The sequence below is a fragment of the Neospora caninum genome, chromosome V (assembly GCF_000208865.1).
Source record: "Neospora caninum Liverpool complete genome, chromosome V".
Lineage (NCBI taxonomy): Eukaryota > Apicomplexa > Conoidasida > Eucoccidiorida > Sarcocystidae > Neospora > Neospora caninum.
Genome location: NC_018391.1, coordinates 1,042,237 through 1,068,606, shown reverse-complemented (window position 1 = coordinate 1,068,606; position 26,370 = coordinate 1,042,237). Strand labels below are relative to the sequence as shown.

Here is a 26,370-nt window from a genome sequence, read left to right as displayed (position 1 = left end):
CGTGGAGACACTCGAGAGTGGACGAGGCGAGGGCGGCGAAGAGGAGGCAAATCGAGGATCAGGGCAGGCAAACTAGGCAGGCCCCCGCCGGGGCAACGCACAAGGTGAGACCGAACGCGCCAGGAGGAGGAAGGCCCTCTCGGTGCAGAGAGACGTTTTTTCGGATCGACTGGACCAGAACACGGCGGCAAGATCCGGCAGAATTACAAACGCCGCCCCACACAAGAAGGGAAAACGTCGGTTTCCCTGTCCGCGTTTTCCCTGCCCATTACAGGCCGAACACGAGAGAGGGGGGGGGGAAGGTCGAGGGGACTGGAGTGCCCGAAAGCTCTCTCGCCCCTGCCTCAACTGATTCTCGACGCAGACCGAAAACAAGCTCTCGCGTCCCTCGCGGTCGCCAGACGAAGGAGAAAAGCGAGTCTGGAAAGCCCTCCAGCCGAGAGATGGACGCTGCCTGTCTCCGTGTGTTGAGACACCGAACGCGGACCCGCCTGGCTCCTACGCAGCCTCGCAAGAACGGCCTGCCAAGCTCCGAGGCAACACAGTTCGTTCTGTGCGTGTGTGTCGGGTTTCCCCCTCTTGCAACAGGACGGCCAGTGTATCACGCAGATCCCCTTCCACAAACCAGCCGAGCGCGTGGCGACCTGCAAATACCCATTCGCTTACAGACGCAGCCTGTGCGCGTGCATGCGAATCATGTAACTGTGTGAACACGCAGGTGTCCACGGATGCCTGCATGTCCGGATGGATGTCCACAGGTCGCGAAGACAGAAACAGGCATGTGTGGAAAAAACACGTACACGAATGCGGGTCGGGTGAAGCGTAAGCGGATGTGTCATGCGCGGACAGACACGCAGCAAGCAAAGCGTCAAAGCAGGAAGCGGGCGGACGTCCTGGACGAACGAAGGGACTCATGTGGAGTGTGCAGTCTTGAGGGACCAGGCGAGGTCAACTAAGCTGTGGACGAAGGAAATTAACGGTAGGATCTGCACGAGAGCGTGCAGACGAGCACGCGGAGTTGGCAAGGGTAGAGGCAAGGCGAGCGGCCAGCAGAAACGGTGTCATCTACACAGTGGGCCACAGGGATTGTGCTCGCCAGCCGACGCACAGCCGCCTCATTTCCTCAAACAAGGGGAAAGGGAGTGGCAGGACGAGGCATGGGTCAGAGAAAGGGAGGACATTGCAGAAAAAGATCGGCTGTCTCGAGACGAAGAATGGTTTCCTCGTTTCAGCAACCGAGAAACGCTCGGAACTCGCGATTTCTTGTACTCGTGAGCGCGAAGATACGCTGCCCGCACGAGACAGTCTGGCGGCACCCGGACGACGGAGAAGAAGAAACAAAGAAAGCTCTCTTCTGTAGGAGGGAGACTAGCAAATGGACGAACGGAATAATAATTACCGCGGCGCAACCGGCACCGCAGGTATACTTGTCAGCCTTGTCAACATACACCAGTAAAGATAACCGAGACGACGCATATGCCGAAAGTGTGAAGACAACGGACGAACGGCGCTGAAAGGAACAGACAAACCATGGATGGGAGAAGCTTTATTGAGGCGTTTCTAATCCTCTGGTTGCTGCGTTTTCCGTTTTAGACTTGGACAGAAGCTCCGGCTTACCACGGGAACCGCAAGAGAGTCAAAAACACGCATGCCAAGAAAAGAAGCGTGTGTCGGTAGAAAGCCGTCCGCCGGCTGAGAGAACCGGGCACTTGCGGCAGATGGAACTTTGTCTGTTTAAACGGCAGTTGCCAAACGGATTACTCTGACGAGTTAATCTGTGCACATTTTGTTTTACACCCTTCCTCTTGGCGGGGGACCTCGGGGTTTCCTCGCCGCCAGCTTTTTCGCGAGCGCGAGCTGTACCCCAGACAGGCGAGGGGGGAGGAAAGCTAACTAAACCGTCCGAAACATGGGGATCGCGAGAAGATAAAAAACATGGATTTGCTCGAGTCGGAAAGGTAGCCGCGCACCGGTGGACATCTGTTATCACTTTTCTACATGCCAACAACCGCTACGCTTTCTTTGCTAAACGGGTCGAGGATTCCCACCGTGTCGGTTCGCCGTCACACGACGACATTTTCTGAGAGAATCGAGACCGTCCCTCCTTTGGTCTGTTGTAGGAACGCTTGAAGCGTGAGTTGGCCGCATTCGGGTACGCCGGCGCACTCCCTGAAGCTGTGGTGTTCCATTCACCAACGCTTGGCGAATACCGTTTTGTTTATCCTCGCCCCCCTGGCTCTCCCATGGTCTGTAGTAAGCTCACATTAAAACGTGTCCAGTGTAAAGCTTGAACGTAATGCAGCTTCCGGTTTTGGATGGTAATATTTTTAGCACCGCACAATATGCTAGAAAATTCCTTGGGAGGGTTCTGCGCAGGGTCGTCGGGAATTCGCTGGGACATACATTTGGGAAACTTAAAAGTCCGACGCCGACGTCTGCCGCTTTAACGATACAGATAGCTATGAAGAAAAAGATATCTCCCCCTGTCAGTTGTAGTCCTAGTTCCCTGTTCACTGCATACACTGTAACGGAAATACGCAGTTACAGTCCTTGTGCTACTGTGGCCTCGAAGCCTGCAACGGCGATCCCCGCATGCGTATGAATGCACCTGTACATTTGTATATTTGTGGCTGTATACGAACTTACAGCTGCTACAAACGCTCTACCCGTTTTGCAATCCAGCTTGCGGGCAGTCACGTAAACGACAACTGAATCTGAGGTCACCGGGGCTGCTGGTGCGCCGTGGCACTATCCGAATTAGTCTTCAACCGCAGAATCCCGTACTTTCAACAAAAGCTTCAGTGTGTGAGGGAGTCTCATCTCGAGTCTCAACCCAGCACTCCACGAGTCAATTTCGCAGATGAGCGTGGGTGTAAAGACCGCTCCAGTCGACAAGCATACACCCCTTCCACTCCTCTAAGGCGCAAAGAAAGTCCAATCCGCTCTTGGACCGCGCAGGAGTTCCTGACTCGTTCGCGTGTAGTCACCGACTTGCCAACTGAGACTCGGTGTCTCATTCCTTTTTTTTGTCTTGGAAAATACGGCGGCGCCCGTGGCGACACGCAAACGATGACTGGAGGGGCAAACCCGGTGGCAAAAGTACTCTCTGCAGGACACCCCACCGGTGCTTCTGTCTTGTTTGCAGAGTGAAAGCAAAATGTTTGCGACACTGTGGAAAACTAACGCGGTTTCGACTCGGCGCTCAGAAATCTCTGACCGCGGGGAGGCCGCCTTTGGCGTTACTCTTGCATCCAGAGAACCCCCAGGTTTTCGCCCTGCATGGAAAGTGGATGCATGCGAATACGTATCCGAATGAAAACCTGTGCGGCTAACGCGTGGACAACAGGTGAAGAAGCGCACGGGGACCTCCGGACAGAGGAGATACTCCAGCCTGTTCTGGAAGTTAAGCAACGCAAAGTGCTGACAACCCAAGACACGGAGGTCTCTCGCCACCCGCACAGGCACGTGCGGAAGTGGAGCTGGTGCTTTGCTTTTCCCGGTGCGCCCCGCCGGAGTCGTCAGTGGTGGTGTTTTGAGGTCCAGAGACTCGTCCCCGCCACCGGGAGCGAGACGCGGAAGACGGAAGAAAACTCGCGGGAAGACCGTTCTAAAAAGTTGAAGGGGTCACTGTGTTCAGTGTAGATACGGACCTCCCTGTTCACAAACGCGGTCACACTGCATGAATACACTCAAATATATGTACGTGCGGGTCCGTGTCGCCTCCCACACCTCCACTGGACGTGTTTTTCGGGTTTTATTCCAAGTCTTCTTTCTGCTTCACTCCTGCACAGTTCCCGCAGGCGCGCGCGTGCTTCCGCGCCCAGCGGGGAGGAATGCTTGCATGAAAGCGGGCGGTTTTGGCGGCGCTCGCGCTCCAGCGGGCATCTGCCCTGGCCCGTCGACTGTCAACGGAGAGACTTGCAGATTCCCGAGAGGAAGGGAGAACGGGGGACCTGCGAAGTGGCCCCCTGAGACAGCTGCGTTTGTCGAGGCGTCCAGAGACTCCGCGCCTGGTCCACCTCGCGGCACACGGACAGCCGAGGACGACGCGACAGCAGAAAAGCTTCCTCTCCGTTGGAGATTCAGAGCAGGAAGCGAAGGCGAGAGGGCTGCGTCTGCGACCGCTGCGGTGTCTGTATCCACGGGCTCCGGAGGCTGCACCGTCCGGTCCGCCTCCAACACGATCGCTCTCCCTGAGGGACCCAAACTGTCCTACAGAAGGAGCGAACGGAAAGGACAGAGAACACTTGATCAAAAGCATCAACGTGCACAGCGCCACCGACACGAGAGTGGGGCGCCGAAAAAATCTCTCCCTCTGCTGCGAACGACAGGGAAGAGCAACGAATCGCACGCCTTCCAGGGTCGCCACGCAACTGAACAACAGACCACGAAAAGTCCCCACATACATGTGTGGCGCCTGGATCCACTCGATACAATCCCTTCTTTTTAGACACACACACACACGCATACAAGACCTTCGTATCACACACACAGATCTGTCGTCTATCTATCTTTCGATCTATCCCTAGAGATTATGTGGCTGCTCTGCCTGGTGCACCAACGTCCGTGTTGATGTGGTAGACTTCCAGTCTACGAAAAAACCCACCAGAGCGTCTTCGAAGAACTGCAGACGGCGGGAAAGGAAGTCGCTTGTCGTCGACAGGGTGGCTGTACGCTGCAGCGCACACGCGACAGACCAGGCAGCGATTCGTTCGTGTGAAGCCCGCAAGCATCCCCTCTCCCATGACTGTTTCCTGTTCTGCCTTTCCTCGATAGCGAAGCGACAGTCTAGGGAGCTTAACCCTTTCCGCTGGTACAGATTTCGACGCAGTCAGCGGAAGGCCGATTCAGACGCACCGTGCAGGATCGCTGCAGAGGTGCGGCGCCGAAAAGCGCCAGCGGCGAACAGAGACAGACACACGGGTTGAGAGCGACAAGGTCGACGGTTGGTGCAGAGCCAAACACATTTTATGAAAAACTGCAGTCACACGGATATCCCCCTGCAGGTGCCTATCGGGAGAGGCGTGAGCAGAGAGGCTCCAGGTGCTAGCGAATGCCACGAGAAAGGTTCAACCACAAGCATCAATGCTTTGCGAAGGCTGCGGCGCACCCACGCTTTTCCCGTGCCCTTACCATTCGAAGTTCTTCGTTCTGTTTCGCCACGAGCAGCGCTTCCTTCTTCACCCCCTCAACGGTGGGAGGGACGCGCCGGGTCTCTTCCAGTTCCTAACACCCCACGCAGAAATCACACTCGGCTCGGGCCTTTGCTCGCTGAAGGGACTGCGGACCTGCTGGCGGAGCAACCCAAGCGACTTCCCTTCTGCGTTTCGCAGTCTACGGCGCGTTCACTCTTCACATGTCGTTTGTTTTGCCTGCTGAGAGTTGCCTTCTCATCACAAACCCTGTGCAGATCCTTTCTGGGGCATTAAAAAAAGGTTCCCAAAGGCTGACGTCGGCACCACGCCACCCTCCTCTTTGAGATGCAGATGCGCATGTGCACTATGTCGATGTATGGTGGCCGCTTTCTTGTGCATGCAGGAGTAAGTTCGAGACGCTGCGTTAACGCTCCACACTTCGACTTGCGTCTCCCGGACTCCTGTGAGCAACCGTGGAAAGCACAGTCCTGACGCCTATGCGCGGGAAAATCAAGGCAAGCGAACAACCGTGCGAGAACCACCTACTGCGGCCAACTCCTCAACGCGTTTCTGTCTCCGTCGAGCCTCCTCTTCCAGAGCCTCCATCCTTGATGCAAGCTCGGCGGTCGCCGCCTCTGCTCGCCTCTTCTCCTGCTCTGCTTCCTATAAAGGACAGACAGTGGTGAAACGGGCGGCAAATTCCGGCGCCTTATTCTCTGCTGCTTGTTCCCCCGCCTCTGTGCGTTTTTTGTCTCCTCTGCACTCGCTTCTTCCCTCCTCCATTCTCCCCGCTGAAGCCTCGCTTTTTTGTCCAGGTCAACACAAAAACCCGTACCAGCGCGCTACCCCCGCGCTCTGCCGGGTCCGCGGCCCAAGATCCACACTACCGCAGAGAAAACAGCGCATCAGCCCCGAGCACTCTCTGCCCCGCTTGGCTTTCTCGCACGGCCGGCAAAACCGGCTGATGTGTCTCGCGGTGTCTCTGCACATGCCAGCTGGACCAGGTAAAGGCCCTCGGGCGCGAACAGACAAGCACGCGGTTCGTCCCCTCGGCCCAGGGGGCGTCGGATTCCCCCTTGGAGAACCCGACGCAATCTTGTTCACCTTTTTGCGAACTGAATTGCCTGCAGGTTTGGTGCTGAACTTTCTCTGCAGATGCATCTCGTCACGGCGGAAACACAGGGTCTCGAGACCTGGAACTCCGTGTCGCCATCGGTTCCGGGCTAACGCAGGCCACGTCCATCCCTTCTCCTCGCGCGGCGTTCCTTCCTCTCCTGCCTTGCCTCTCTTGGTGAGCTCACCTTCATTGCGTCCAACGCTTTCTCCAGTTTCCGGATTTCCTCCCCTCGCCTGTTCTCCTCCGACGCGTTCTTCCGTCTCTCGGCCTCGAGCCGCTCCTCGAGAACCTGAAGACGGAAATCCTTCTCTCGCTGTTCTTCGTCGCGCTCTTGAAGGGTGCGCCTCAGACTCGCCTCTGCCTCCTCGGTCTGTCTCTCTCGTTCCCGCTCGCGACGCTTCGCCTCTTCGACTTGGCCGCGGAGTTCCTCGACCTCCTTCTCCAGAGCTTCTCGCTTCTTGCCCACTTCCTCGCAGACTCTTTTCTGATCTGCCAAGACAGCTAGCTTTGCACTCTGCTCCTCGTTGGCCTTTTTTCGGAGATCAGCGATCTGGAACGAACATGACACAGCGACAAAGACTCGGACAGTGCAGAGACGGGAACGCTTCCTCTCCGAGACTCAAAGCGTCGGAATACTCTGAATCCCCGGAAGTATGTCAAGGTCCGCCGTCCCTTTTCGTCCTGGCCAATCTCTCGTCTGCAGTGTTCAATCTGTTTCCATTCCCCCCCAACTTCTTCCTTGTCTTCCCCCCACTTCGCCGTCTTCAGCCGCCGGCACGTGCTGTCGCTTCCTCCTCGCGTCCTCGTCCTCGTCTTCCCCCCTCCCCCCCCGCCCCCCGTGCGCCTCTCCTCACTCTCTCTCGCGATTACCTCTGCATCTCGCTCGTCGAGTTTCTGTCGCAGTTCTCGGGTTGTTTCCTCGGCGCCGTGAGCGCGCTCGGCCGCTTGACGTCGGCTGTCTTCTTCTCTCTCCTTCGCTTCCTCAAGCTCCCTGTCCTTGGCATGCATGGCGTATTGCACCTCCTCCAGACGCCGCGCAACTCCTTCGTACGCCTTGAGCATCTTCTGGCTTTCTTCATCCCAGAGCCGTTCAAATTTCTGCCGGAGCTTCTCCGCTTCCTCCGCTGCCGCTTTCTTCTTCTCCTGATCGACGACCAACCGCAGGCGCCTTTCTTCCTCTTCCATTTGGCGCACGACAGTCGCGTGCGCGGCCTCCAGCTCTTCCCTCACTCTCGCTTCGCATGCAAGACCCTTGCTCTCTGTCTCCTCGAGGGCTGCCTGCCACGTTGCCTCGGCCGCAACAAACTCTTGCGTTTTGTCTTCCAGCTGCTGGCGGAGGAGAGCGATGCTTTCTTCCTGCGCAGCCAGCCGGGAAGTGACGGATTCGACGTCTTCTTTTCTCGGAAGACTCGCCAGCGCGTTCTCTTTCTCCTGGAGTGCCGCGCGCAGAGCCTCCAGCTCCTGACCCAGCGCGTTGTGAGCGGCTTCTTTCGCGTCTAGCTGCGCCTGAACGGCCTCGAGGAGGCGGCGACTCTCCTCCGCCGTCCTCGCTGCTTCCTCTGCCTGAACGGCTTTCTGGCGCATCCATTCGCACTGTCTCTCTTCCAGCATGCGCTCGAACTGCGCTTGGGCCTCCTGGCGGTGGCGCTCCATCTCCAGACTGACGCCGTCGAGTCTGCGCTGGAGATCCCCGACCTCTCTCTCGCGTGCCTGGAGAGCGAGGGTCTGGTCTTCGAGAAGCTTCTTCTCCGCGCCCTGTTGCTCGAAGAGCCCTGTCAACCTCGCCAGCTCTGCAGTCAACCGACCTTTCTCCTGCTCCTCCTCCACCAACTGGTGCTTCACGTTTGTCAGCTCCTGACGAAGTCGCTCCTCCTCTCCCTGCCTCCTTCTCTCTTCCTCCTCTCCCTGCCTCCTTCTCTCTTCCTCTTCCAGAGCCCTCTTTGAGGTCAACTCCGCACACTGCTCTCTCAGCTCCGCCAGCTGCTGCTGAAGCTCGTCCTGGACCGAGTTCAAGACGTCGATCTCTGCTTCCTTGTTCTTCATTTCTTCCTCGCGCGCTTCGTGTCGCCTCTTCGCCTGCGCCAAGTCCTCTTGCCACGCCTTCGCGGCGTCTGCCTTCTCCGCGCGCTCGCGCTGCAGCTGCCGCTCTGCCTCCTTCAGCTGCTGCTCCAGCTCCGCGGCTCGCGATCGTTGGGCCGCAGTCTGTCCTTGCAAGTCGCGAGTGAGCTCCGTTCGCAGGCTCTCCAGCGCCACTGCATGCGCCTCCTCGACCCTGCGGCGTTCAGCGGAAAACGCCTCCTTTTCGCCCTCGACGGCTCTTCGGAGACGCTCCTCAAACGCGGCTGGAAAGGCGCAAACACACCCCAGAGAAGAGTCGACAGGGACGGCGCAGAGATGCGAAGCGAAGAAGCCTATGCACGCACCGCCCGACAAGGCGAAGGTGAGTGGACGCGGGAACACGCATTTCGAAGACCGACGGCCTAGACGATCACTCCAACCCGCATACAATTTGGCATCGGCATACAGATACTCACATAATAATGTATGCATGAATATATGGAGAGAGGGTCTGCGGGACCTAGAGAACAGGAAGAAATGGGAAGCACCGGATGGGCCGACCACACACAGACGATCTGTACCGATACTTACACATCGGTGTATCGAGTCTACGCCGAACCGAGTCCCTCGATGTGTAGAAGCGATCTACGCATATATCGAAAGCACATCTATATACATCTGTAGATGCGTAGATCCGCGGTTTCCCCACTCCTGCGTGACTTGCGGAGTTTGACCTGTGCGCATGCACGTTGCCCGAGACGGCCGCTAACCTGCTGCGTGTTGCTGATCAGCCCTCGCTGCCTCCAGCTGCCTTCGTAGCTCCTCAGATGCGCCCACGAGCTCCTGCGTTTCCCTTCGCAGCTTCTCGGTCTCTTCCCTCGCCCCATCCAGCTGCAGGAGACACAGCGCGAGAGCTGCTTTCCGGTTTAGGCAAAATCTCCGCGGCGGGGAACGCGCAGAGCACCCCATCGACACCCAAAACGGAAGCAGACGGAGAGAACCACGAGACGGGGAGAGAAAAGGATTCACGAACCAAGGAAACAGCGGACCAGACAGAACGGGCGGGGCGACTCCCCTGCACAAGAAAAACCATGAACAGATCCTGTCAAAGAAAAGGGAGAAAACGCACGGAGGCCGCCAGTCTGCTCAGCCCCACCGAAAGACAGGTGAAACGTGCAGGGACGAGGTCCCGCACCCGCGGAAACGCCACAGCAGACGGCGATCCAAGCGACTAACGAGAGAAGATCGACCGAGAGGGAGCGGGTCTAAGCTAAAAACGACACACATCTTCTGGCAGACCCCTTTGTCCTTTTTTGCCGAGACTCGTCTACTTCTTCTCTCCGCGAGTGAGTGCGCCCAAAACGAAACGACGGCGACCTTCGTCTGGTGACGGCGCGATCTCACCTCTTGCTCGAGCTTTTTGGTTTCCTCCGCATGGAGCGCGCTTTGCGCGTCCTCCGCTGTCTTCACCATTTCCCGTAGCTGGCGGATTTCCTCCTCGCGCGCGCCGTCGCGTTTCGCGGCGTCGTGTCTGAAGAGTGTGAACGCGTTTTCTGCTTGCTGCTGGGCCTCGACAAGCTGAGCTTTTTCCGACGCATGCGCCGCGCGCGCTGCTTCGCGCTCGGCCTGGAGCTGCGCCAGCTCGTCTCGCAGTGTCGCGACAGCCCGTTGACATTCCTGCTGCATGCGCGCTTCTACCTCCAGACGCAGGCTCTCGGCGGTTCGGTGCGCGTCCTCGCCCGCGCGCCTCACACTTTCTCGCGCGCTCGCGAGCTCGGCCTGCACGCTCTCCAGTCTTGCCTGCAGGGCGTGGAGCTCTTCGCGCAGCTGCCGAGTCTCAACTTCCCTCGTCAGTGTTTCTTCTTCCTTCTCCCTCTGTCTGGCGTGGAGAAGGGCGACCTGGTCGGCCCCCGCGCGAATTGCCTCCTCCTTCTCCTGCAGCAACACGCGTATTTCTTCGTCGCGCTGCTCCTTCAGTTCTCGCTCTCTCTTTGCGTGCTCGGCCTGGCTGGTGGTCCATCGACGTCGCTCGCTCTCCAGCTGCGCGCGCAGAGCTGCGCAGTCTCCAGCGGCCGACTCCAGTTCGCGCTGTCGGGCGACCAGCTCGCTTCTCAGGGCTTCCGCCTTCTCTCGCTCCAGCTGCAGCTCGGTCTCGAGGCCAGTCATCCGGGCGCCCTTCGCAGTCGCCTCCTCGCGCGCGCGCTCCATCTGCATGCACAGATCCTCCGTCACGACGGCTGCGCCTTCGTAGAGACGCAGGAGCTCAGCCTGCGCAAGTCGGAGATGGGTGGCCTGACTCCGCTCTTCGGCCTGCTCGCGCTGGAGACGCTCCACGTGGCGGCACAAAGGCTCGATCACGTGCTTCTGCTGTTCCTCCACAAGCAAAAGATACCCTTCCGCCTCGGCCTGACACACTTCCAACTCTGCGCGACTGGAGCTCTGAAGCTCCAGCTGCCCCGCCAAAAGCTGCGTGAGCTGAGCACATTGGAGACACCGACACTCAAACGAAAAACGTCCAGAGACCAAGCGATGCAGGGTCCGACACACGCAAAAGGGGAAACCTACGGCCAAATTTGAGAGCAAGACGACCACACGCACGCACCTACAAAGATGTGTGCATATATACACATATATATATGTATATATATGTATATGTATGTATATATATGTATATATATATATATATATATGTATATGTGTATATGTATATAGACATATGTATGTATATGTATATATATATATATGTATATGTATATAGACATATGTATGTATATGTATATATATATATATATATATATATATATGTATATAGACATATGTATGTGTATATATATATGTATATATATATATATATATGTATATATATATATATGCATATATGTATAGAAAGTGATAGATAACGGTTGGGGCAATACTGCAGGCGCAGGGCGCTCGAGGCAACCGAGAAGAGCGATGATGGCAATGGGGGATCGACGGAAACGGAACTGCAGAGCGGCGGTCACCGCTCGCACACACACACGCGACAGAGAGAAAAACACACCTCTCTTGCAGCAAGAAGACCCGCCAACGTAGCAGAAGGCAAGCATCGAAGCGGAAAAACCACAGACGCATGCGTGGAATCCCCGAGACAGGGCTTGTGTGCAGCTCCCCACAACACTCAGTTGCACGGTCTTTGTAAATAGTGCGGTACAGTTCTATCGCAAACCACTGAGACTACGACGGCATGGTTCTGGGCTCGTGACCGTCTCTCAAGACGGGCAGTGTCTCCTACGAAAACTGAAACTGCGCGAATCCTCGTGGAACCCAAAAATAGCGCCCGTCCCTTGCCACCGGTGTCTCTTTTGCGTTCGGGCTTTTCACGAACATGCAGAACGGCGCGTCGGGAGACAACGGGGACATGCGGGGTCACCTTTGTCAGGCTGCCCCGCTTCCTCTCTTTTTCAGGCTATTGCGGGCTCTCGCAGTTCCGGGGCAGCGCACGGCCTCCGGTGGTCGCTGCCTCCCCCATTTCCTCAGTGTGCCTTTGCTCACCGTGTTGAAGGCCTCCCGGACTTCGTCTGCCTCGACGAAGTCTGCATCGAAATCTACGTCGTCTTCCTCCCCCGAGAAGTGTCCGTCGTCGAGGGTGTGCTGCGACAGGCTCCGTTCGGCGCCGTGGCCTCGCGTGTCGTTCAGCGCGTCCTTCCCCGTCCCTAGCCAGTCGGTCTCCTCGCCTGTCCCGTTCGGCCACGCCCCGACGCCCTGCTCGGCCTCGCCGCCGCCCTTCTGCCCGCCTCTGCCTTCTTCCGTCCAGTCGTCCACCTCCGGTGTTCCCAGGTCGCTCCCCTCTTCGAATCCCTGGTCTCGAGTCTCTCGGTGCTTGCTCGGATTTAAAGTCGCATGCAGCAGCAACTCGCTCTTGGGCGACGCGGCCGGCTGCAGGAGCCGGGCGAGGCGACTGCGGTCTTGGCCGGAGAGAGAAAACCGGGAAAGGAGAACCAAGACTGCATGCAATTGCCGCTGGAGAAGCGCGTTTCTCCGCTCCAGTTCCAGTCGCGCTCTCCGCTGCTCCTGCAGCTGTTCCAGCGCAGCTCCGCTGGTTCGCTCGAGATCTTCGACGGAGGCGGAAAAGGCCGCGATGATACCCTCCCGCCGATGCGTCTCCTCACCTGCGGTCTGGAAGGGAGCCGCCACGAAAAAGGAACTCAAGGCGTTCGGCTGCGCTTCGCCATACGCTTCGGGAAACCCTTCCTTCTGCGCCTGAGCGACGGCCTGTTCTTGGATGTGCTTCCCGCCTGCTTCGTCGCTTTGGTAAAACAGATCGACCGCGTCCAGGTCTTGCTGCCTTGCTGCGTCCTCTTCGCCTCCCGAAACCCCTTGTCGGCTTTCGTCTATTCGGGAAGAGCCGTGAAGAACCGGAAACGTGTCCGCCGCGGCCTGCGTCTCCCCTGTTCTCTTCTCTCCCGTTTCAACTGGAGACCCCAGTCCGGGACAGGACTCCCGGCCCCCTAGCGGTGAGCCGCTCAGCGCCCCGACGCCTGCGTCCTCCGAGTCTGCAAGATGGAACACCTGCGTGCGGTGAGTGCTCCCTGGGCTTCGGTCTTCCACCCATCGCTCCCCTTCTACTCGCCTGAGATTCGGCACACGCGGGCGAGAACCCGGAGGCGTCACGCCGGCAGGACCGCTGTTTTCCACCCGAAACGCACAGTCGCCTAACGGTGCATCTGCCTGAAGAGCTCCTCCGCGGACGGGTCCCCACTGGGGTGCCGCGCTTTCGGGCACGGGGACTGGCAAAGTGGCGGGCGAAACCGAACGCGCCATAGAGCCCACGGATGCATGCGAGGCGACAGGAAAGTTGTGACTCCCTGGACGAGCGTCGCCCACAGACGGGCTGGCCTGGACACTCGGCGCGCTGAAAGGGTCAGGAACAACCCCAGACGATGCCTCGCAGGAGTCAGAATAGAGTTTCTCGCTTTCCCCCTGACGCGCGTCGAAGTGACCGGGGCTCCAAGGGTCATGGAGAACGAGGCCTTCCGCCTCGGCTTCCTGGGCGTCGAGACGAGGTATTGCACGGGGCGCTTCCTCGAATCCTGCCTGGCGACCGTCCCTCTCTGCTGGCAGTGTCGCATGCAAAGACGACGCGATCGGAACCGTTTCCGCCTCCTGAGGGGACTCACTCCGCTGCACAACCTCACCACCCTGGTGTACGGACACCGCGTCCTGGTGTCCATGCACCTGCGCCGCCATCCCTTGGCCGGCGACTCCCGCGTCGGCGCTCGGGAGTTCTTCAGGCTGGCCTTCGCCGTTTCGGGTCCGGCTGGTTTCCTGCATGCGCCCAAGGTCTTCTCCCGGGTACGTGGGTTCGTCCATCCACTCCTTCAAAGCGGCAGCGTAAGCTGGAGCCTGCAGGCTGTCTGCGCTCTCTCGGAAACCTGGTTGGCGGCCTCGCTCCCATTCCCGCACTTCTCGGTCTTGTCCGCCGCGGCTTCGCTGCTGGCGGTCTCTGACGAGATCGCGCCCGAGCATGCGTGGAGATTCTGCGTCTGCGGCGTCTCCACCACCGATTCCTCGACTGGCGAGGCGCGTCCCATGCTTTCCCCCCGCTCGGTGCCAAAAGTCTCGGCAGCTGACGGACCCGTCGCTCGACTCGTCTCCAACGGTCACGCTGTCCGTCTCCACTTCGTCCTCACTACTGCTGTCCAGGGCGACAGACAGGCCGCCCCGCGGGAGCCCAAGGGCATGCAAAGCCGGAGTGTCCTCTCTCGGTGCCGACCCGCCTGCTCCGAGAGCGCCCGTGGACGGCGAGGGAGCAGAAGACGCCGTCAGGTCCCGGGGAAGAGACTGCGCCGGGCGCGGCGGCTGACCCATCGCCGCAGGCTGAGGCGACGCGGGGCGAGGTGGACCAGAGAGAGTCGCCGGGGCCGCAGACAAGCCGAAAGGACCCGCCGAGAGTGCAGGAGCAGAAGACGGCGACGGCCCCTGATGACTTCCTGCGAGGTTCACACCTTCCGTACGGCCACGCGCCTCCATTGAAGGGACGCCGTTTGGTGCCTCAGCCTGCTCCTCGCAACGAGAAGGCGGACTCGCAGCAGGGGGAAACGGGGTGTCGGGGCAAGGAGCCGCGACCCAGTCGGCGTCAGCATCCGCGCGGGGCGGTACAGGCGAGCCTACTGGATGAATTCCGTTCACAAGACCGTTTTCAGAGCCGGAAGAAATGTTCGATCTCACGACGCCTCCAGAAACTGCCTCGTCAGCGAAGCCGCCACACGCCGAGACGGGAGAGGAGGAGAAGACGGGAAGCGACGGATGAGGACGATGCTCCTCTGGAGGTTTCTCGCCTTTCGGCACGGGCTCGTCGGGTCGCAGCTCTCCCGACGCTCCTGCCCCGTCTGCAGTTTTCAACAAGTCCGCCGAGACAGCTTCAGCGCTCTCCCTGCTGGTCTCTGCCTCGCCCGCGCCTTTCACGAATCCATTCGAAAGCGGCGGGGACTGGCCCGCAGTTTCCTCCACAGACGCAGAGGGCGGGGGAAACGAGGAAGACTGCGTCTCACCGCTAGGCGGAGGCGAAGAAACCGCCGGCTTCGAGGCAGCAAAGGGAGGGAGAACGAAAGCCGGTTTGGGCAGCGAAGCCGCAGCCGACGCCGACGCCGTTGCCGGCCGGACGTTCAAACCTGGAGTTGCAGTGTACAGACTTCTTGACGTTCTGCCCCTGTCGCGGACGCAAAGAAAGAAAGACGAGAGAAACGGAAGGGAACCCGTGAAAAAATGCGACTGACAGCCACATTCACGTTCACACACACGCTCTCTGGACCTGTAACAGCAAGACGCTCACAACCCACTTCTGCTACATATATATATATATATATATATATGCTTGCATGCCTGCTTTTGCAGTGTATGAGCTGCAACTCAGGTGGTCACCCCGGTCGCGGAACCTCCAAATCCGTCCTGAGGTGCCCAACCCTTTAAGGTCGAAATTCACGGGTGTTCATTCGTGCTACGATGGACGAAACGAGCGCGCGGCGTTTCTCCCAGTTTCACAGATATCGAGGTCGGTGGGTGAGCGAGGAAAGGCACACACGAAAGGAGGCGTTCTCCCCCATGGGTTGCGAGGCCGTTCGGAGGACAGGAAGATGCAGGGGGAGACGCGAATGTGCACAGGCGCCTTCCTCACCTGGCAAAGCCGCGAGGGCCTGCTGAGGGCGGCGCAGCGCCGACGGACGTGGGAGGAGGCGGCGGCAGTTGCTCCTGCTCGACCAGATGTTCCTCTCCTCTCACGACCCAGCGCTTGAGCTGCTCATTGTAGTACATCTTGTTTTCCTCGCCCATCTAGCGAACAAGGCAGAGGGAGCGGAGTGAGGAGAAAACGGATGTTTGAGGGGAGCGGCCAAAGGAGAGGCAGAGCGCAAGAGGAGACAGAGGACCGGGACCATCAGCGCCGAGGCCCCGGGGAGCAAAAAAAAGCCCGCACGTGAAGAGCGAAGGAGGGAGAAAAAACCAGAGAAAAGATAAGGCGTGAAGACGCAGAACCGAGGATCGCAGCTTACGTGGGCCTTCGTGGCTTTCGTTTCCGCCTCGTCGTCATCTTTGCCCTTCCTTTTGAAGATCTTCCACAAACCTGGCGGAGGCACAGACAGCAGAGCTCCACGCACGTGGCACAACGGACTCGGATTCGCGCGCATCTGCGACTTGGAGGGACGCAGGAGGGAGCGGAGAACTCGTCTAGAGAAACCAGCGAGAAAGGTCCTCGCCGGAGACAGCCCGTCGGTTCTCAGTCAGCTGCACAGGACTGAGAGGCGAACGGACACGCCAGCGAGAGCAAAAAGAGGCGGAAAGACAGGAAGACGGCGACTGTCTCCCGTGACGCCGCGGAGTGACCGAGCCAGGTTGCATAGAGTAGGCGAGGAAAGAACCCCCATTTCTCACACAAGGCTCTGGAAAAGAAAGCCGAGGCCTAAAAAAAAAGACCAAAGATGCGTCGGAGTCCGCCGAAGTTGTCGCGGGCAACTGCTCCTTACCTGATGACATGTTGAAGGACGACAACGGAACAAGGCGGAAGAAGAGACAAGTGCAGACCCCGTGAGATACACCCGTGCAGACGCCTTCCTCCCTTTGAAAGCGATCTCCTAAAATGCAGCCCGGCGGTCTTTCTGTAGCAGAGGAGGATTGGAGAGACGGGGAGAAAGTGACGCCAGCTTCCTGCCTCCCCTGCGGCCTTTCGCTGCGACTCGAACCCGTCCGAGCGCTGTGACGGAGGGAAAGGGCCGGAACAGAAAGAACGCAGATCTTTCTCTCGCTGACCCGCGCGCCCGGTCGCGATGCTCACAAGGACAGCACGGGAAAAAGCACGGCCTGGTGCCGTTCCCGGTCGAAAGCATCCGGAGATTGCCCGGGTGCCGGTTCGGCCAGGAGGAAAAAGCCGAGAGACGGAATGTCACTGGACCCAAGATGACGACTTCATGCACAAGCAAACACAAAAGTGGACAGGCAAAGGAAGGGAGCAGCTCTGACGCCTGCGAGTTCGGGCTCTTCCGGACCAACGCACGGGAGCAGACCAGCAGGAAGGACGGGAGAAACGCGAGTGACCATGGCTACGCACGCGCTTGGCTACAAGAGAAAACGGGGGGTCCAGGGGACGGAACGGCAAAAACGCATATGGCAAGTGACGAAAAACGGATATCTGTTCAGTCTTCGCAAAGACAGAGCAGCGACACGAGTCGAAAAGGAAACACACCAGGCGCTGCCGTGTTTTTCGCTCCGAGTGCATGTGTGTACGCATACAGCTGCGGCGAACCTTACATAACCCGTTCCCTTACCGCTGGCCCGGTTTCCCACCGAGAGAGGTTAGCGCGGTTTCCAGTCTAGCAAATCCTGCACACGGGAAAAAGAGGTAAAGGGGAGACAGCCCGACAACAAAAGGCGGAGAAAGACAAACGGCGTTCCAACGATGAGTGACAGCCCCCCAAGGCATTGAGGCTAGACGAGCAACAACCCCCCCGTCTTTTCTTTGCGCTTTTTGCGCCTTTCAGCAGTTCCGAACCACGCAGGCAGGATAGCGGCATCAGTGAGTGACATCCGAGAGTGAAAGCCAGTATGCAGTATCGTCGATTTCGCCCGATCCCAGCCTGGGGAGAGGGCGAGCGTTTTCATCGAGACAGGCGCAAGACCCGCCGGACAGAAAGCAGAAACTGTCGATGTTTCTGAGACCGACAGCGAGACACGACTGTTCCCGCGAAATGGCCTCCCTTCCCTGCCGGCCATCCGCTTTACAGCTCGAGTTTTGAGGCTTCACACAGAGACGCTCGGCACTCGCAAGCTTCGCAGTCTTGCGCCACTCAAGAGACGAAAACTTTTTCGGAGCTTCTCATCCGAGTTCTTTCGGTGGGGGGTACGCTCGCGAGGAAGTGACATCCCGGAAAAGCCCACCGGCAGATCTTCCACGTGTTGGCGCCTTCTCAGCGTCGACAGAGAGGAAACGAACTTCGTGCAAGAATAAATCTCCACTTGATTCGGCCAAAACTGGCGAAGCTGAGGCCCATCTGGAGCGCTAGAGTCCTGCGTTACGTTGTCCCAGTGTGGATCTAACACCTGAAGCGAGTGCAGACCAAAAAATCCAATCCGCACCGTGGTTCCTCCCGAGGCCGGTTGACAAACGGGAGAGACGCCAGTTTCACCTGCGGTTCGCTGTAGCTTTTCTCTTACGATGGCAATACCGCCCGCAGTTACAGACGGGCTATTGAAAAGCTTGCAAATGTGATGCTGGGGAACCCTCACGACTATATCCTGGGAGTTTCCGAAACGACCTAGCGCAGTAAAACGCAGTTTCTGTCGACAAAGACGCCCCGCGACTACAGGACTCACGTGAACTGGTCTAATCTAAATTCATCCTACAACTCTGGTTTGTGACGCGCAGTCCCCCTTGCATTCCAAACACTAACTTGGACCACTCTCGCGTTTCGATTTTTTTCTTCAGAAGCATCTGTGGTGCATGCGAACCCAGAAGCGACGGGTGCGACACGACGTTGGCCTCTGCAGGATGGTGCTCCACCCACCATGAAGGACAACAGAGCTCGTACAGAGTGTCCAGAGTGTCTCCTCTCGGGGGATACGGGATGAACTTCAGAGCTGCCTTTTCGCAGCTATAGAGTTCCGGTACGCTTATTGAAGTACGAAAACCTCGTCGTCACGGTGGAAAATGCGGAAGCGATTTCGTATCGGGTGAATGGAAGTGCTCTAGATCAGGACATGAGGCAGCAGAGCCTCTTCACCAATCAAAAACTAAGGCATCGCCGTTTGTCCCTGTTTAAGCAGTCAAAACGGTGGCTGCAGCGAAAGACGCACTCAACCCGGCAGTCAGATGGCGCACCGAGAGCTCGAGAGACTCGGAACAAATGGAAGAGAACGAGGAGAAAAGAACAGAGAAGAACGGGCAGAGGGAGACTGAGGGGGCTCCGAAAAAACAGGGAAGGAGAGTGACAAGTAGAGAGACACACAGCAAGTGTGATACAAGTGAAGAAAAATGGAGGGCCGCAAGAGATGCGGCGGAGACTGGCGGCGGTGGAACCTCGTTTCGACGGTGCTCATGAAGGGGACGTCAAAATGTTCGGCAAGATGCCAGAAAGAGCTACACTCGGGACATGCTCAAGGCAGGAGAGTCCTGGAGCTCCAAGGGAAGACCAGCGCAAAAAAGGACACAGAGAGAAGACTTTCTCTCCTCACGAAAAGCTACGTTGAAGAGCAGTAACCGACGTTCTACAGAAGGATTGCGTTGAACTCTTTCGAAATCCACCGTATCCTGGTGCCACAAACTTCCACGTGACAGCAGGGCACACAGACTCGCTGCGAACGACTGGAGGCTGCAACTTTAAAACCGCCCGACTCATCTGCCTCTCCCCTGTGCTGCCCCGACATTCTCTCGCCTGGACGACTACGATCCGCCTCCCCTCTTGCGCGTATGCTTTCAGTACAAAAACAACCGTAGCACTACCAAACTGCCGTCTTTGAAATGAGCACCAGGAAAAAGAAAAGCGCGCAGTGAAGGCGGGAACTCGTCTCTAGTTCAACCAAGTCCTTTACTCGGAGTTCGGCACGTACCGAAGTGCTCGAGAGAACAGCTTGCACTGTCTCTTTGCCGAAAAGAGGGCTCATCGGATGCGGCATTCCCACCGCTCTCGTGAGCATCGTCGCTTCGCGTTCGTTTCTACTCGACACGAGGCAACTACCTCACGAGAGGCGCGCGCTGGGGCGCCTCATCCCTTCTCTCTTTCGATCTTCACCCTGAGCCGTCAGCACCACGAGCGGCAGCGATCTGTGCGGATTTATGTTCTCCTCCTGCGCGTCTTCAAACACACAGTCTGCGTTCTTCCCTGGCCTCCGAACCTGAACGTCGATCGCGACGACCCGACCCTTCTCTCCTGTCTCCCTTGCCTCGCAGCCTGTCACGCACACTTGCACGCCTCCCACCTTTTTCGTGAACGTAGTTGGGCCAGGTTCGGTGTCCAACAGAGGAACTGTCGCCGCCGCGACTTCCTGGGAAACACGTCCCCTTGTTTTGTTTCCGTCTCCTCTCTTCCCTGCGGTCTGCGCGGTCCTCCCACTGGCGCTCTTGGGACTCGGAGAGCCTCTTTGCAAGCAGTGAACGCCTACGTTTCCTCTCTTTTCCGTGGGCCCTTGGGACAGCGTTTCCTTTCCTGATTTTCGCTTCGGTTCGCCACTCACTGCAGTGGCAGCAAATCGAGGTCGGGTGTACGAAAGGCCCGGTAGTCGCTCTCGGTCTTCTCGCCTGAACAAAGATCGCGGCGGCCCTGTCCGGCGTCTCCCTGCTTCGTCTCGATCTTTTTCCGCCCCCGCGGTGCGGTCTCTTCCCACTCTGCCGCCCGGCACTTCCCCAGGAACGGGGGACTCTGGACCTTGCGGATGCACGTTTTCCTTGTCCGGCCGGGAGAACTCAGTGCTCCGCTCGTACAAAGCATGCGAACCCCTCGTTGCTGGCTGGCGCCAAGCGGCAGAAGACTGCACTCGCAATGCTTGTTGCATGCGCGCTTGCTGCTGCCTCAGCTTCTCGACGACATCTGCGCAGTCCCCCAACAGGGCTTCCGACTGCTCTCTGATGAGCGAACTCAAACTGGAAGACGAAGAGAGTGTATGGCCGACGCGGTCCGGCCTGTCTCCAGAACCAGGGCGCGACGCCGAAAAGCCCGGAACGGTCGGCGCAGTCCCATCGCCCAGTCCTCCAGGCACCACGGACCCTCTCTCCGACGAAGCCGGCTGTGGAAGATCTGAGGCAGACTGACAGGATGACGGACACGCGCTGGAGGAGAAGACCGGAGGCTGGCAGAGCCGCCGGTGGTTGTCCAGTTCCCACTGCATCTCTTGCAGTTGACCTTGGATCAGTTCCAGCTGTCTTTGCCGGCCTTTCGCGGGGACTCGAGTCCCCGTTTCTCCGTTCTCTCTTGCTGCCCATGACAGCACCGCCGTTCCCCGACCGCCTTCGCCGCGGAAGTGGGGGAACTGCAGCAGTGAAGACAGACCTGCAAACGAACCAAAGATACAGTCGCAACTGAAGAGATTGGGCACTTTTTGACGAACCACGAAGAGCTCCGGAAAGGTGGACACGGGTAAGGAAACATTCACGCGCTCCTCCCCCCACAGTCAGGAGGAGACGCTCACCTGTCTCTTCGTTCTCCACCGCCCGCGAGGTCCGTGCCGGGGAAGCATCCGGAGGCAAAGCCGGTTGAGGCGGAGGACACCCTGCCTCCTCCACAGAGGAAGCGAGGCTGCTTGCGACAGCTTCGCCATCAGAAGGCGGCGAACGGGCAAGGACTGTACAGTCTCCACTGCGTGGGGCCTCGCCAGCCTCTCTCCCGTCCGCAAAGCGAAAAGCTCCTGACGGGAAAGCATTCGGAGACTGTCTGAGGGAAGGGCTCCTCGTCCTCGGCACAGGCGTGTACTGCGGAGAAGGAAAGCTGGAAGTGTCGACAGGGAGAGACCACGGGAAAGTCGCATCAAGACAGTCGAGTTGGGCCGCGATATCGTCCAAGAGCTTGAGCTCTGCCTGGACGTCAACGGGACTGGGCGTGCCTGAAGGAGGGGGTCCGAGTCGCCTCGTCTGCGTCCTCACACTCGGCCTGTTGCTTTCTGGAACGGCACGCGAGCACGAATAGAAATCTTGGAACTCGCCTTGCCCTCCCCGGTCTCGGGGGGAACTCTGCGCTTCCGCCCGGACACCCAACCCGCCACTGGCTCGACCCGCTTCTCCCTTCGGGCCTGCCTCGCACTCTCTCCCCTCACCCACGCAGACCCCGGGGGTTCCCGGAGGACGGTGCGGAGAGACCGGAAACCCTGAATGCCTCGCCGATTTGCCACACTCCTCGCTAAACGGCCGTGCCGAAGAACGGGGCGGAGGGTTGGTCCACACCGCGGTGCACACCGGGCCTTGTGGAGTTCGCCTGACCTCGACGTCGATGTTTGCGACGTTGCCTTGAGTGAGGTCTCCTCGCAGGGCGGCCGGCGTCTCCTCACTCGCCCGAGTCCCCTGTCTCCGTTTCGGCGACGCCGCGGACCCCTCGGGCCCCTGGCGCCCAACTCGCGACTGTGGGGCGTCCCTTTTCGGCGAGTTCCTAGGCGCCCTGTACAGGAGACTTCTTGGGGAAACAGGCGGGAAAACGCTCAGAACGCCGGGGACGGCGTCCCGCAGCTCGTCTTCCTGGCTCTCCTGGCACCCGGGACAGCCGCCCGCGCCTCGGGGGCAGTGGTCTCTGGGTTTTTCGCCCCAGTGTCCCTCGCCTCGACACAAGAGACTGCAGGCTGTGTGGGGCCGAGTTTTAGGCCCCTGGTCCGCCCCGTGAAGGTTCCCGACAGCGGCACAGCTGGTCGCGCGCCGGACAGTCCGGCCCCCCGGAGTGCCTCGATAGCGTCCGCTTCGATCCTTTCCCGTCCGGGGGCAGAGGGACGAACAGATCGAGGCCGCGACGGAGGCCCTTTGTTGCCGGAACCGCTCGAGTTTCTCTTGTCGGATGCGGCGGGCTTCTTCCTCCTTCAGCGCCCCTGGGCAGTCCTGCTTGAAGTCTTCGATGAACGGCCGAGCGTCTCGCTCCATCAAGTAGAGCTTCATTCGATACTCCGCGGCCGCAACGGCTGCGTGCGGCGAGGTGCTCCTCAGTCGGCGCGAAAGCAGTTCGGAGGGCGTCGCACGGTACCGCGACAGGTCACTCATGGAGTCGTCCCACGGCTTCTTTTTCGTCTTGCGGGGGAACAAGAGTTCCTTCAAGTCTCGCACCGCTGCGGCGGAAGGCGTGGAAACGGCAGACGCGCCTTCTCGACGCGTCTCCACTCGAGCGCCTCTCACCGAGTCATAGCGAGCGCAGCGCCGCTCTGCAGGCGGCGTCCCCGACAGGGTCGCGCCCCAGCTGCCTCGGGACTCCAGGAAACTCGCGCTCGCTCTCCTGACAAACGGGTGAGGCTCCTGAACAGGAAGGCAGGCGTCCTTCCAAACAGATTGCTCCTCCCGCTTCTCCCGCCATCGGTCCTCGGTAGCTGGAACGCTTCGGCTCTGGCCTCGGAAACCCCCCAAACTGCCCGAAGCGCCTGCTGGCGCCTGAGGGCTCGAGCGCCCGCGCCGATCGCCCCGCCGTAGGCCGGCGAGCCCCGCCCCGCCGGCTTTCCCGTCCAGCTGTCGAAGCAAATGAAAGACTTCCTTCTTCTCGCGCCTTACTTCTTGCAGTCGCTGCCAAAGTTGCAGCTGCTGTTCGCGCCTGCGAGCGGCGGCGCGGGCGGCCAGCGACGAGGAAGAGACACCCGAGACGCGCGTGGACGACACAGCTGACCCGGGACACAGCGGGCCCCAGCGGGGCTGAGGCGGGAAGCCCCGGCCGTCGGGATCGTGCATGTGTGGTGAGACAGGCAAGTCGGCGGGAGACGGAAAAAGATCGGCTTCGGGTACAAATTCGCCGGGGACACTCGCGTCGCGCTCCAAGAAACGCGCGCCATTTTCCGAGGGTGCGTCGAGGCTCGCACCGACCGGGCGAAGCGCGTCGAGAACAGCGTCGGATTGGTACGTAGAGGGCGAAGCGTACAAAGGGGCGGCTCCATATGTTAAGTCGGGACGGGGAGATCGGAACTCTTCTTGTGGAACAGGGGCAGAAACGACCCGGTCAGGGTCGTGCGAGACACGCACAGAAGACAGATCGGGCGAGACGTACGCATCGTCCGGAGAGAGACAAACGCCTCGGGGGGGACACAAAGACGCCTCCAACTCATCCTGCGTTCCCTCGCACAGATCACATCTGTCTGCATGCAGCGGCTCTTCAGCCTCGTTCGGCTCACAAGAGCACTCGTGGCAGAACGGCGTCTCATCGACAGGGCCTCGCCTTTCGCCTGCATCGGTTTCTCTGTACATCTGCTGATCCGTGTGGGGCGACACAGACGGACTGATAGTGTCGCTGTCCTCGTACGTCTGCTCGCTCCGGAAGGCGACTTCCTCTCGTTCTCGTCGCACCTCCGGAAACACCGTTTGTTCCTGGTGAACGACGGTCCCGTGTTCAAGCTGTCCTCTCTGCATCGCGCTTCCCGCCGGTTCTTCCCGGTCCTCCAATCCACCCGCAGCTCCTCTGGGAATCCTCAAAGAGAAGGAACTCGCAAAAGAGCAACCGGAACTTCCAGAGCCTGCCCGCGGGCGAGGTCCGACACGCAACGGGCCCTCTTCGTGGCTGCTCGTCCTCCGAGGCGCCGCCTCCATGGCGCAGCTCGCCGGGTGTACATCCACCTCAGCTGGGTGTGTAGCGGCGCATTCCCGCGGAGAAAGGCCGCCCTCTGAAAGTTCTTGCGGCAGAAAATCTGCGCGGCAAGGTGTGGGACGAGGCATTGCAAGAGTGGCGAGCGGTGGCGAGCGCGAGAGAGCTAAGAAGAAATTCCTGGGGAGGCGGCACAGACTTCTGCGGTTTTCTCCGGGAACCTCGCAGAGCAGCCCGTTCGGCAGGCCGGAGACGAACGCGTGTTCGTGTCCTCAGCGCAGGAGAGAACGTCGAGGCGGAGATACCAGGAAAAGAGGGAGAAACCCGGAACGGAGTAGGGGAACGAACCCGTGGCGCGAGGCCGGAGAACTAGACTGCCGGCGCCCACACACATGCACTCGTGCAGTGCGGTGGTCGGCCGCGAGCGAGGAGACGCAAGAGAGAGGAACCGACGGGGTTCTACCGGTTCGACCTCACTGGCGGGTGTCCGGTTACACAGAAAAAGACGGGAGATCGCGAGCCTCTGTCGAGACTGTCCATCTCCTCTCGGCTTCTCCGGGGGGGTGCCTGTTCAGTCCTACATCACCTTCTCGCTCGTGCCACGTGGAAGGCACTCCAGATTCCTCGTCGTTTCTTCCTCTGTTCTCGCCCGTTCAGGTTGATTTTCTTTGCGGCGCGTGAACTTCTCGACGGATCAGGTCCTCTCCCTCTCCGGTTCCCGCCGGTTTACACAGGTACACACCGCAGCGACAACTCGAGGACACGGATCACAGAGGCCAGAAAGACATTTCGGTGCGTGAGAAAGCGTCTGGGCGAAGAATGTTTTCTCTGTCGTCTGATGTCCCGAGGAGGTCAGCGGCACGTCGCCATCCGGCCGGTTCGGAGCGCCTAACAACGCCGGAAGAAGACAGAGCGGACGAGGCGGCGGCTATTTTGGAGCAAAAGGGGAGTTGGAGGATGAAAACAACGCGGAAACGACACGGAAACGAACGCGAACGCGATCGTACTTGTGTGTTGAGTGCGTGTTCAAATGACGGGAAAGAGTACGGAGCGGGTACAAAGCTTCCCACCCCTCTCTCGCTACCTCTCTCTGCCAGCGGTTTCGGGAAGACACCGGGAGCGCGTTCGCTTTTTCGCGCTACGAGGCCGCTGACGATCCCGCCTCTGTTTGTCGCTCGGGAAAGGAACGGAGTCGCTGCCCAGCTTTTTCGGCTTTCGGGGGATAAAAAGCGGGAAATCAGAGTCCAAACAAAGCAGAGGCAAGCACAGGAGAAACCAAGAGCGGTCGAAGGCGCTTGGTACCACAAGCGGGCAAGAGCTACGTCGAAAAGTTGCAGGGATCCTTGTCTGAGTAGTGAATAGAGCAAGCGGTGTTTGCTCCGGAAATCGCATATTTTTGCGAGGCCGGGGAGCTCGGCCGCGGGAATATGGATTCGTCTTTTCGCGCTCTTCTCCGACTTCCTTCCCAGTTTTGCATTCCTGTTCCCTCTTTTCCAGCAAAGTACCTCAGGACTACACACCGGGGAGACCGGCCGCGTCCCTCGCTGCTGGCTTACCGCTCGATGCGTCCGGTCTTGCCGTTTTCCATTCTGTCTTCTCTGCGTTTTCTGTCAGTTAAGAAAGCCCGTCTCGACCTCCAAACGCCAAACTCCACTGAATCACGCATTCTCCGCTAAACGAGGAACGCTCCGGCTGTGTTGCAGCTTTGCACTGAATCCTTGTCTTGCGGTTCGCCCCCGTTTCTTCGCTTCTCGGGTCTCGGTTTCACGCTCCGAAAGGAAACTCCGAGCGAAAAGGCATTTTCTCTGTCTGCTGCTTCTGTCCCAGGGTTGACACTGCGGATTTAGCGAGCGCTTTCGCCCGTCCGCTCCTCTCCCGGGACCGGAAACGCGTGACGCGTCCCCGCCGTCTTCCTTGCTGTTCCTCTCTTTTGTTCCAAGCCCACTTTGTTTCTCTCGTCTGTCCTTTCTTTTTGCCTCTTCATCGCTCTTCTTACCTGTTCCCAACCCATTCCCCTTGAAGAGTTCGCTCCCTAACGCCTCCATCCCGCGTCTCTCACGGCGGGTAGGGATCGTACATGCCGACAAGCAAAGATCGCGGACGCTTTCTCTCGCTTCCTTCCTGTCGCCGCTTTCCTCTTTTCTGTTCCCTCGAGAGAAGACGTGAGCTGCCGCCGAGTTTCGCACCCGGGACCGGGTTACTCTCCACTTTGGCGCTGGATGAAAGCGCGGCCCGGCTTTTGTCTCGTGGTCTTCTTCCTTGGCCCTTGTCTCCCCCCCGTCTCTGTGCTGAGGTGCTGAAACACATTCTACGGAAAAGGCTAAGATCTACTAGCTCGCTTCAGCGCGCT

At 59.1% G+C, this 26,370-nt stretch overlaps 2 protein-coding genes across 2 annotated transcripts; both read right to left on the bottom strand.

The window, feature by feature from the left end:
• Positions 1 to 3,777: 3,777 nt before the first annotated feature.
• Positions 3,778 to 16,317, bottom strand: NCLIV_013360 (putative plectin; the record flags this gene model as incomplete). Its single annotated transcript, XM_003881527.1, has 12 exons — positions 3,778 to 4,212; positions 4,607 to 4,675; positions 5,134 to 5,226; positions 5,682 to 5,798; positions 6,437 to 6,802; positions 7,123 to 8,594; positions 9,081 to 9,201; positions 9,715 to 10,785; positions 11,842 to 14,998; positions 15,464 to 15,618; positions 15,837 to 15,907; positions 16,308 to 16,317. 12 exons carry the CDS (start codon positions 16,315 to 16,317, stop codon positions 3,778 to 3,780), a joined length of 7,137 nt encoding a protein of 2,378 aa, XP_003881576.1.
• Positions 16,318 to 19,512: 3,195 nt separating this feature from the next.
• Positions 19,513 to 24,151, bottom strand: NCLIV_013350 (hypothetical protein; the record flags this gene model as incomplete). Its single annotated transcript, XM_003881526.1, has 2 exons — positions 19,513 to 20,819; positions 20,959 to 24,151. The coding sequence occupies 2 exons, from the start codon at positions 24,149 to 24,151 to the stop codon at positions 19,513 to 19,515; spliced, it is 4,500 nt and encodes a 1,499-aa protein (XP_003881575.1).
• Between the last annotated feature and the right edge of the window lie 2,219 nt (positions 24,152 to 26,370).